General features: G+C 40.3%; 1 protein-coding gene across 1 annotated transcript in view; it reads right to left on the bottom strand.

Moving 5' to 3' along the window:
• The window catches only part of LOC109901384 (potassium voltage-gated channel subfamily H member 5-like), a 68,255-nt gene that overhangs the window by 46,536 nt on the left and 8,915 nt on the right, over window positions 1–12,804 (bottom strand). Inside the window, exons 3-6 of the mRNA XM_031836677.1 lie at window positions 9,182–9,288; window positions 6,774–6,902; window positions 2,855–2,976; window positions 45–437 (exon numbers count right to left, since the gene is read on the bottom strand). Coding sequence (XP_031692537.1) covers window positions 45–437; window positions 2,855–2,976; window positions 6,774–6,902; window positions 9,182–9,288 — 751 coding nt within the window. The remainder of the gene's footprint in view (window positions 1–44; window positions 438–2,854; window positions 2,977–6,773; window positions 6,903–9,181; window positions 9,289–12,804) is intronic.

Raw genomic sequence — 12,804 nt, 5'->3', positions numbered from 1 at the left:
CAAAAACTATGGAGAACAACATTTCAAGTATGTTCAGGGCCTACCTCATTTACGTTTTCAAAGGCATTGATGATGTCGTAGGGCAGGCAGGACAGCAGGTCAATGACGAACCAGGTCTTCAGGTAGTTCATTCGAATCAGCTTCGGGTCCGAAATGACCTCTCCACCAGGCCCAACGAAGGTGGTGTGGAAGTTGAGCACAATGTCCACAAGGAAGATGACATCTACCACGCTGTCCAGCACGAGCCAGGCCAAATTGTTCTGCTTGGTCTTGAAAGAGACATTGTAGGGCACCATGATGGCTGTGTAGAAGGTGAGGATGAGGATGACCCAGTCCCAGGTGGTCTTAAAGGTGCAGTAATGGAGGATGATGTGGGGCGGCGTCTTGGGCGCCTCCTGCTTGTACTGGGGGAGAATGTCCGAGCCCAGCTGGAGAGCCTGAGGTCCACATAGAAAAGAGGAAGGCTGTTAAAGTAACCCTTTATATTACAGTACTGTTTCAGATGCTATTTACCTGATATCTATTTGCAGTGCCTATAATAAGTGTTCACCTCCGTTGTGTTATAAAGTGGAATTGAAATTGATTTAATTAGGATTGTCTTTGTCATTGATCTGCATAGACAAATACTCCATAATATGAAAGTGAAAAGTACATTCTATGAATGTTTACAAGTTAAAATTAAATATAAATAACTTAAATGTATTGGTTGTAAAATGATTTACCCCCTTTGTCATGGCAAGCCTAAATTAGTTAATGAGAAAAAATTGCCTTAACAAATCACATAATAAGTTGCAGGGGTCAACATGATTTTTGAAAGATTTCCCCATACATACAACCTCTGTAAGGTTCCTCAGTTGAGAAGTGAATTTCAAGCACAGAGTAAACTACTGTCACGACTTCTGTCGAAGTTGGTTCCTCTCCTTGTTCGGACGATGTTTGGCGGTCGGCGTCGCCGGTCTTCTAGCCATCATCGATCCACTTTTCATTTTCCATTTGTTTTGTCTTGTCTTCCCACACACCTGATTTCAATTCCATCATTACATGTTGTGTATTTAACCCTCTGTTCCCCCCTTGTCCTTGTCCAGAATTGTTTATTGTAAGTGCTTGTGCACGTTATTTCTGGTGTGCGACGGGTTTTGTAACCATTGTATTTGATTGTTTACGGTGATTTTTATTATTAAACTGCGCCGTTGTAACACAGTTTTTGCTCTTCTGCGCCTGACTTCTCTTCCGCCAGTATGCACCCCTTACAACTACAAAGACCAGGGAACGTTTCCAATGCCTTATAATGAAGAACAGCGATTGGTTGATGGGCAAAAGTAACAAATCAGACACTGAATATAAAAATGGGGTAATTATATTATTTTATGCTAATACTGTGAAAGAGATTTTAACAGGTAATAATTATTTTCTCAAAGGTACACCCCTGTTTTCAATACCTTTCAATACCTCACCTGGCGAGGATAACGAAACTGAGCCTTTTTCTAAAATGTTTTATGAGATTGGAGAACAAATTGGGAGGGATTTTACACCATTCCACCATACAGAATCTTTCCAGATTCTTGATATCCTTTGTCTGCGCTTATGGACTGCCCTCTTACAATGTTCAAGTCCGGAGACTGACATGGTCATTGCAAAATGTTCATTTTGTGGTCATTTAACAATTTATTTGTGGATTTTGATGTGTGTCTTGCTGAACATTAGGATAATGTTTTACAGCTTTGTCATTCTATTTTTTAAATTATCTTATTAAATGATTGTCAGAGATGATTACAGACACCTGTGATAATCTGAAGGACCTCAAATGGCCACTAGATGTCTTGTGATAGATTACATCAAATCCTTGAAATATACCAACATTTTGGCAGTTTACTGGTGAACTTCGAAAGTTTCCAGTAATATACCTTTCCTTTGCGACCATACCCAGGACCCAGTGGAAGAAAAATAGCCCCATAACATCAAAGATCCACAACCATATTTTACAGTAGGTGTGGATTTATTTTCAGTTTATGCATCCTTATTTTAATGCAGAACCCACCACTGGTGTGGGTGGCCAAAGAGCTCTATTTCCATGTAATCTGACCATATCACCGGTTCCAATCCAATTGTCAATGCCATTCTGCTAACTCCAGGCATTTACATTTGTTGGATGATATGAAAATAGAGCTCTTTGGCCACGCACACCAGTGCATCCAAAGAAAGATGCATATGCAGAGAAGAAGCCCATACTTACTATAAAATATGGTGGTGGATCTTTGATGTAATGGGGCTATTTTGCTTCTGCTGATTCAGGGGCCCTCGTTAGGGTCAACGGCATCATGAACTTTATGCACTACCAGGTCATTTTAGTCAAAAACCTGGTTGCCTTACTTCCTTTGAGGGTATTTTCATACATATCTATTTTACCACTTAGACATAAAATCACTTTATAAATCTACTGATAGTGTATTAAAATGGTCTGAATGTTCGTTTTGGTCCCATATCGCTTGCACCCAATGACTACATCGAGCTTGCAACTCTACAAACTCATTGGGTGCATTTGTAGTTTGTTTTGGGTATATTTGTAGTTTGTTTCAGGTGTATTTTGGGACATTATTAACTAAAAAGTGATTTTTTGTAATTTACTTTCTAAATAAACAGAGAAGATGCATCTGAACACTTCAATTCATCCTGATGCTGCCATGATTAAGAAAATGTAAATGGTCAAACAGATACGTATGAAAATACCCTCAAATGAAAGGTAACATTCTGAACTGTCGAAAATGCTGTAGTACAGAGACATTTTTTAATGTATCTTGACTGTCCAAATACATATGGTCAGGATTGTATTATTCTTTTCCAGTGAGATGCTCACCTCAGCCAGTCTGGAGTGCTTGTGGCTGACCTCGTTGACTTGGTTCATGGGCGTCAGCTGCTGCATGTTGCTGCGGCTGTTGCTGGTCAGTGCCCGGGTCAGCCGGGCAAACTTGTTCCATCCTGCCAGAGATGAGCAGAAGTCCATTGAGCAAAATCACCACAAAAAAAATAATATTCTCTGACCGCCATTGTCTTAATCTTTCACTGCCTCATATTGAGTCTGCTTCTATCATATATTTACTTAACATCAGAGAGGCCATTAGTAAACTTAAACTGTAGGTCTTCTCTTATGGACAAAAACTTACCGGAAGACCACAGGACACATTTGTGGGCACAATCTGCAGTGACTCTGGTCTCAGAATATAGGGTCTCCCAGGTTCTATAAAGGATATATAGCTAATGGCATACCACCATTTGGTCTATTGCATGGACAAAAGCGAGAAAGGTGGGGAGAATTAGGCTGAGGCAATCTAATTCAGATATAATGTGTGTACTACAAAGTGAGTTAGAGGATATAGTTGCCTGATTTGGTCAACTATGAGTTCAAGTCGGGATAGCAGTTGACACGAAAGTAGCTCACCTTTTAGTAAGGTACATTTCTATGGCAACTAATCCTTAAGAACTAACACTAACCTGCTCTGGGGCAGGCTGACTCAGGGCTGACTCCACTTATCCTGTTTGAACCGCGAGTTGAGGACCAAGGAAATCAGATTCCCTCCCTCGCAATGATTGCATCATCATCCAATTTATTTGATAAAGTCGACTGAATAAATTGTTTTATTTGTGTAAAAAAAATGAAATATTAAAATACATGCATTCATTACACATTTAGAAATGACAGGATGCATTTGAAACTTCATGCACAGGAAAACTTTATGACTTAATAAAGTTATTTTATCAATAGGAGTGGGAAAAAAGGTGCACCAATGCACACCAAAGATGGCATTAACAATAAGTAATAAAATAAACCGGGCACCTCTAATAGCCTATTTCACACCATAGCCTGCTGAATATGCAAGATAATTTTTATTTTCATGTTGATTTGGCAAATGTGGCACTCACTCGCCAATGGATTGCTGTTTCAGCACTGTCTAAATGGCGAGTTCAGCTTGCTGGTCTTATCCCCGTGTGATATGCGAGCACAGTTACAAGCCTGGCTGTAGTTAACGGCAGGTGGAGGATCAATATCCACCTACATCACATGGATGAAGCCTGAGCTGGAATGTGAAGCTAACTGAAGTTGGCTAGCTTTATAAAATCCTGAGTAGATCTAGATGGCATCGTAGTGTACCACTCTGCTCTCCGTCTATAACCTTACATGTCCCTGTCAACAAGCTACAAACATAACCAACGCTCTTTTCTTCTGGAGCTTTTAGGAAGATTGTAATGCCCTGAGGGACCTAATAAGAGTACAAAATCTCCTTTTGACTTCAAACTGAATGGCAGCATTATGGTGTGAGACATGAGAACCCAGCTGAGCGTCTCGTTTGATGCAATCCCTATCATACATTATTTAACAGCCAAACGTTTTCTTTTTAACCACTCTCCCACAGCTTTGGGAGGCTGATGGCTTTGGCCTTTGGAGTTTTGGAAAAGAGAGATGCGCAGAGTGCATAGTTACAAGTCCAGATTTCTCTCAAATCATCGTTGCCTGCTTCTACGCACACCAATGGTAGGTTTCGCAGATAAAATCTTGTTTGCTTGGATAAATAAAAAAGATCATGTTAAAAGTTCCATTGAAGTCATTTTGGTGAATGTAAACCGATAACAACAAGAACATATGACATCACTAAGCCAAGTCCCTTGTGGACCTTTATTCTCTGCCCATCACCCCGACAATGCAGAGAAAAGCAAGCAGAGCAATACTGAAGCACAGACACATTAAATCATTCAAGGGTTAAGGGGGTGAACTCAACCATGTTCAATGATTGGTGGGGCGGATTAAAATAGTTTGCTGGCCTGTCTCAGCCCTTTCAGTTCAGCACGCAAATAAAGTGTGAGCCATATGGGAGGGCAAAAAAAGTAACTTATTCAGGCCAACCGTTTGTTCTGTATACTATGTGTTTCACACAGCAGTGTGCTTGCAAGGAATTAAAGCCCCACTACTTGGTTTGCTATAAAGCTGAGGGATGGCAGTGTTTCCCATTTATGCATTTATAATGTAGATATGCCCCAGGAAGTCCCCATCCGCCGGTTGTTTAGAAACAATGCAGTAAATGTTGGGTTATGATGGGGTTACACAGCTCATGAGACATTCCTCAAGATACAATGGTTATGTCATTCATTTAAATGAGAAAAACTGCTGTCAAATATCACAGTGGGCCTTTAAACAAATGAAAATGCGTGTTACTTAACATTCAGTCATCCTGACAGTTGGTGTACGCTATTTCTCCACATAATTAACAGTTGGCTGTTAAATGAATGAGCATTCCTTTTGTGATGGACATAAGCAGTTGCATCTGTCACTCCATCAAATATGAAGTGAGTTGTCCTTGCCATCTGCTTGCCATTACATACTTAGTCACACTGCTGCACATGATCCCCAGGGATGTGTCGGTGTGAACCCAGGGGGAGACGCACACATCCATCTATTCAGACAAACAACATCTGGGCCAATAAGTACAGTGTGTGGCCATGTCACATGTAGCTAAAGTATGACATGTAAACTAAATATGCTTATGTGAATGTTTCCAGAACATTTCATTAGATTGTCAGCAAAGGTGTAAGAACATTGCCAAAAAGTATCAGTATAAACATAAAATCTGTCCAGTTTTACGCATCATCAAACAATGTTTTAGGGTGCTCAGAACATTCCCTTGATGGTGCAAGAATGTTCACAAAAAGTTATTTTGTTGTTCTTCAAAAGTTCCCAAAACATTCAAACAGACTATCGCATATCCTTTGACCGTGATGAAGCCAAATATGTTTTCCTTTTGCTTGGGCCAAGAGGGTAAAGGGTAGCCTCAGCAAGAGGTGGTCTACCTGGCCCAGAAGAAATATAAAAGTATGTTTAAGATGAGGAACTGAAGATGTCTACAATGTTTGAGATGGTCTAAACCTCAAACCACAAGGCAAATTAGAAACGTATCTTTGTCTTTTTAAATAACCAGTTGGTTTCTCTCAAATGAAACACCTTATATATTTTGATCACAGCTCTCTGTTGATATAAAAACTACACAGTTTAATGTTGCTGCTAGCAAGAGAGACCAACAAGAGAGAGGAAGGTGGGTGAAGGAAGAGATCTCACACTGCACATAAATCACGTATACCAGAGGAGAGCCCTGTTACTCAGTCTTCCATTCTCTAGAAAAAACCAGGGCCAGACATAAGCAGACAGCTTATCTGTCTTGCAACACTCCTCTTCTGCTGAAGTTTGTGGCCTCAAGTGCATAACATGTGATCTCCATGAAGCCCTCTGCTATCAACTTTGTAGTGATTAGTTAAAAACATCTGTGGCTTGTAAGATGCCAGGACATCCCTTACATTATCAAAATAAGGGCAACGTGCAAAGCCTTACAGCATAACTAACGACACCTCTCACCCAATCCATGACCAACGCAAACTTCAGACCTGGATACAAAGCCCCACTTTACAGAACCACCAGAACACAAAAAAATAAACATCCAAGCAACCACCTACTGAACAAGGGACAACAGCATGTTCTATTAGTTGACAGGTAACAAACTCTTAAAGGATGTGCGAGTCATATACACATCCCAAATCCTCAAACAGGTCCTGGGCCAATAATAGATTCTTTGAATACATAAAGAAAGCCCACACACGGTATGCCAGAGCTGCTTGGATGTCATCCACAACACACTAGACAACTTTACGGCTGCAATAGCCTTCATTAGGTTACGTGGGAACACAATATACTTTGTTCAGGCTTTTTACTTAATTAATATTAGGTCTCTCACCCTTGGTGGATTCGTCCTCAATAGGCTGCTTGAAGACAGTTATGTCTTTGAAGGTACACAGGAACAGAACCACCTTGTCGTTCTCGTTCCTGATGGGAGCCACCTGCATGTAGAGCCATATGGGTGTCCCTGCAGGGTAAAAGAGGAGAAGGGAACCAAGGAAGGAGTGTAAAGGCTACATAATAGGAAAATATGTGGTATCATTAGGTCATCTCTGGTACTTCTTTCTATTTAAACACAAATGGTAACTACAGATGTAGGCTCTTAATTTGAGCCAATTTACTACAGCAGGAATATAAACCTGCAGCAACAGAAAATTATTATGTGGACTATAATTATGAGGAAATTTTTTGTCATGGTTCATACATTTTTCATAAGGGGAAATCAATTCTGAAATTTCTAAGTGGAAATTACAAACTTCAGAAGCTTTTTAAAACCTAATACACTACAAGTTTTAAAAAATCCTGCATTGCACAAAAGTTTTCCTGCAACAGGGTGATCAAATAAAGATCCTACATCTGTACCTGGTACTAAATGGAGCCTATTGGGGCTTATTGCAATAGATCCCAATGAATAACAAAGAAACAAACAAGTGTTTTGTTTATAAACTCAGCAAAAAAAGAAAGGCTAATTCGTAAAAATCCAAATAACTTCACAGATCTTCATTGTAAAGGGTTTAAACACTGTTTCCCATGGTTGTTCAATGAACCATAAACAATTAATGAACATGGAACTTTTATTAAGACACTAAGAGCTTACAGACGGTAGGCAATTAAGGGCACAGTTATGAAAACTTAGGACACTAAAGAGACGTTTCTACTGACTCTGAAAAAACACAGAAAGAAAGATGCCCAGTGTCTCTGCTGATCTGCGTGAAATTGCCTTAGGCATGCTGCAAGGAGGCATGAGGACTGCAGATGTGGCCAGGGCAATAAATTGCAATGTCCGTACTGTGAAACGCCTAAGACAGCGCTACAGGGAGACAGGACGGACAGCTGATCGTCCTCGCAGTGGCAGACCATGTGTAACAACACCTGCACAGGATTGGTACATCCGTACATCACACCTGCGGGACAGGTACAGAATGGCAACAACAACTGCCCGAGTTACACCAGGAACGCGCAATCCCTCCGTCAGTGCTCAGACTGCGCGCAATAGGCTGAGAGAGGCTGGACTGAAGGCTTGTAGGCCTGTTGTAAGGCAGGTCCTCACCAGATATCACCAGCAACAAAGTTGCCTATGGGCACAAACCCACCGTCGCTGGACCAGGCAGGACTGGCAAAAAGTGCTCTTCACTGACGAGTCGCAGTCTTGTCTCACCAGGGGTGATGGTCGGATTCGCGTTTATCGTCAACGGAATGAGCGTTACACCAAGGCCTGTACTCTGGAGCGGGATCGATTTGGAGGTGGAGGGTCTGTAATGGTCTGGGGCGGTGTGTCACAACATCATCTGACTGAGCTTGTTGTCATTGCAGGCAATCTCAACGCTGTGCGTTACATGGAAGACATCCTGCTCCCTCATGCGGTACCCTTCTTGCAGGCCATACACCAGCCATACTGCTTGTTCTGTGCGTGATTTCCTGCAAGACAGGAATGTCAGTGTTCTGCCATGGCCAGCGAAGAGCTCGGATCTCAATCCCATTGAGCACGTCTGGGACCTGTTGGATCGGAAGGTGAGGGCTAGGGCCATTCCCCCCAGAAATGTCCGGGAACTTGCAGGTGCCTTGGTGGAAGAGTGGGGTAACATCTCACAGCAAGAACTGGCAAATCTGGTGCAGTCCACGAGGGGGAGATGCACTGCAGCAATAAATGCAGCTGGTGGCAACACAAGATACTGACTGTTACTTTGGATTTTTGACCCCCCTTTGTTCCAGGACACATTATTCCATTTCTGTTTGCCACATGTCTTTGGAACTTGTTCAGTTTATGTCTCAATTGTTGAATCTTGTTATGTTCATAAAAATATTTACACATGTTAAGATTGCTGAAAATAAACGCAGCTGACAGTGAGAGGACGTTTCTTTTTTTGCCGAGTATATATAGTATATATATAGTTAAATAAATAAAGGTAAAACAAATAGTGCAATTACAATTTTACCAAGTTAATATCTGATTATTTCTATGTCAGAGAATAGATTGCTACCAATTTTGTATCCCTTTACTTCTACATATATACATACCATTGATACTTAGGAATATTCAGGTGGAATTGTTGCATAAAGCACCTTTAAGTGTAAAATCATATAATGTCAGTGAGAATAGAATACTGTAGAATAACGTGATTTTCCCCAGAGGGAACTTCAGTAATAAAATGTTTCTAAAAACAGTAGGCACTTTAACCCCATCCTTACAGGGGTAAACCCCTAAGCTAAATTGACAAGGATAGTTAGTGACATCTTTATACTCACTGTTCTTCTTATAAAGCAGCACTTCAAAGCAATGTGATTCATAGTTATCAAAGGTCTGCCTGACTTCATCTATTGTGTTCTTGTCTGTCAGGTCCCCATACATGAAACTGCGGGAGCCAAAGAAGGAGAGGGTCAAAAAGGCATGGTAGGTAGGGCTAGTTTGAAAGGCAGATGGGGAACACAAAAGAGAGAGGGTTAGTCGTGCAAACCTATGTGGCATAAACATTCACACAACAGACACCATTTTATCACTCACTGAACTGTAATTTTTCTCATGGGAACGTGATGACGTTGACTGTCAAATCCTATTGATACAGTGTTTGTGTTGAACAAAAGAGAGGCCTGAGTAAACAAGAGAGGGCTGACAACACGATAACCTCCCAACCCTAGGTGAACTGTGGATGAACATGGAACATTGATGCAACATCAGAGTGATGACCCTTTTAAAAGCTGTGCTTTGAGTGTTTGAGCAGCATTTCCTAAATGTTGGTAGTTGTATCACTCTATATCGTGATTCAATATTTCAGATTTTGATTGCAACATTAAATTCTAATTCTAAACATCCTGTGGTAAGCCTAAATCAGAATATTATCTCCCATGTAAACTATTGCCATTGTACCCCTGATCAAACCCTAACCTGCTCTGTGGATGACCCTTTGCTGCTCCCTGCCTGCGGTGGATGTGTCCAGTTATACACATCATCACACAATTTTAGTTTAAGGGTGCACAGAACATCCTTCAAAAGTTCCCAAAACATTCAGACAGACTATCACATATTTTTTTGACCGTGGTGAAGCCAAATATGTTTTCCTTTTGCTTGGGCCAAGAGGGTGAATGTTTACCCCAACAAGAGGCTGTCTACCTGGCCCAGAATTTTTTTTGATTAAAGTGTGTTTAAATTGAGGAGCTGAAGATGTCTAATGTTGAAGATGGTCTTAACCTCAAACCACAAGGCAACACCTCAATTAGGCTGATATAAATCCTTATTCTTTTGTTTGATGATTTAGAATGTTAGTGTATTTTTTTCTATATAGCCTACACTTTCTCGTTCTGAACTTAGTGCCTTCAGAAAGAATTCACACCTCTTGACTTTTTCCACATTTTGTTGTTATTGGGATTAAAATTGATTTAAATTGTCTCTTTTTTTTAAACGATATACACAAAATACTTTGTTAAAGTGGAAGACAAATGCTAAAAAATGTTTTTTTATGAAAAATAAAACACTAATATATATATTGATTAGATAAGTATTCAACCACCTGAGTCAATACATGTTAGAATCCCCTTTGTCTTTTTGGGTAAGTCTCAGAGTTTTGCACACATTATACAATATGTGCCCATTATTCTTTTTTAAACTCTTCAAGCTCTGTCAAGTTGGTTTTTGATCATTGCTAGACAGACATGTTCAAGTCTTACCACTTAGTTTCAGCAGGCCACTCAGGAACATTCAATGTCGTCTTGGTAAGCAACTCCAGTGTATATTTGACCTTCAGTTACATGTTATTTTCCTGCTGAAAGGTGTCTGTTGGAAAGCAGACTAAACCAGGTTTTCCTCTAGGATTTAGCCTGTGCTCAGTTCTATTCCATTTATTTTTATCCCCTCCAAAAAACTATCTAGTCCTTGCCGATGACATGCATACCCATAACATGATGCAGCCACCACCATGCTTGAAAATATGGAGAGTGGTACTCAGTGATGTGTTGTGCTGGATTTACCTTCAAATATAACACTTTGTATTCAGGACAAAAAGTGCATTTCTTTGACACATTTTTAAAATAGTATTACTTTAGTGCCTTACTGCAAACAGGATGCATGTTTTGAAATATTTGTATTCTGTACAGACTTACATCTTTTCACTCTGTCAATTAGGTTAGTATTGGGTAGTAACTAAAATGTTGTTGATCCATCCTTAGTTTATCAGCCATTAAACACTATAACTGTTTAAAAGTCACCCGTTGGCCTCATGGTGAAATCCCTGAGCAGTTTCCTTCCTCTCCGACAACTGTGTTAGGAAGGACGGCTGTATCTTTGTAGTGACTGGTTGTATTGATACACCATCCAAAGCGTAATCAATAACTTCACCATGCTCAAAGGGATATTCAGTGTCTGCTTTTTTTTGTTGACCCATCTACCGATAGGTGCCCTTCTTTGCGAGGGATTGGAAAACCTCCCTGGTCTTTGTGGTTGAATCTGTATTTGAAATTCACTACTAGACTGAGGGATCTTACAGGTAATTGTATATGTGTGGGATACAGAGACGGGTAATCATTAAAAAACCATGTTAACCACTATTATTGCACACAGAGTGAGTCCATGCAACTAATTATGTGACTTGTTAAGCTCATTTTTACTGAGCATATTTAGGCTTGCCAACACAAAAGTGTTGAATACTTATTGACAAAAGACATTTCAGCTTTCAATTTTGTATTAATTTAAAAAATGTGGGTTATTCTGTGTAGATCAGTGGCACACAATCACAATGTATTCTACTTTAAATTCAGGCTGTAACACAACAAAATGTGGAAAAAGTCAAGGGATATGATAACTTTCTGAAGGCACTGTACAACACGGGTGGGATATAAGGATGGGTGGGGTTTCGTGACAATGACCACAAGAGCCGCTCACCAATTTGACAGCTCCAACGTGTTAAAACCTCCGACATCGCCTAAAGAAAAAAAACAATCATATGCTATGCGATTGTCAATTACCGCCGGTTAACACTGATCTGATCTAGGCCTAAGTCTACAAATTAAAGCCACTTCCGTCAATCCCTCCCATCCTCTCCAACTTTTATTTCCTATCATTCTGGTTACACTGATCATTATCAGGTGAAAAATAAAGTATTTTTATCTTTGTCTGTCTATTTCTTAGGAAGGGCAGTGTGCAGCAAGTGGGGGTTATTTTCAGAAGCCTCAGTACTGTCAGTGTCTGCAAGTTCAGTGTGCCCAGCTTCAGTAAAGAAACGTAAGCACTCTTGCTGTGTGTCAAAGTATCTATTTGCTTCTGTGAGCATGCATTGACATAAAGACATGGCAAAAATGAGGAAGGAGGGGTGTTGTAAATTTCATGGGGACAATTTAACGCTCCATCTCCTGCATGACAGCAAATCCCACTCATTTGGGCATTACAAGTGTGCAGGACACCCTAATTAAAATACTTTCAATCGAGAATGTATCACGTCAAAGATATCTCACCATTTCCTCTCCAACAGTTTATAATCCATTAAAAGTTACTATTTATACTGTATGAATAACGCCTCCCTCCCACTTCAGCACAAGCAGGCTGATGTTAGACTGTTAAATTGCCAATCCTTATATACAAGGACAAGCCAGCTGTTTCGGCCATGCAATTGAGCCTTCTTAATCGTATTGATTTGTTAATATTAAATCCTGTATACAGGGCCCCCAGGACTGGAGCAGAGAAACCTTAGATTATAACTGCACAATTTGCACACTTATTATCAAGTATTATCCACAGAGGAAATTATTCAGCATTGTCAGTACATTTTTGCATACACTGAGCGTACAAAACATTAGAAACATCTGCTCTTTCCATGACAGACTGACCAGGCGATTTCAGGTGAAAGCTATGGTCCCTTATTGATGTCACTGGTTAAATCCAC

Source organism: Oncorhynchus kisutch, linkage group LG12, assembly GCF_002021735.2.
Source record: "Oncorhynchus kisutch isolate 150728-3 linkage group LG12, Okis_V2, whole genome shotgun sequence".
Classification (NCBI taxonomy): domain Eukaryota; kingdom Metazoa; phylum Chordata; class Actinopteri; order Salmoniformes; family Salmonidae; genus Oncorhynchus; species Oncorhynchus kisutch.
The sequence above is the reverse complement of the archived record's forward strand: the minus strand, read 5'-3'. Positions and strand labels throughout refer to the sequence as shown.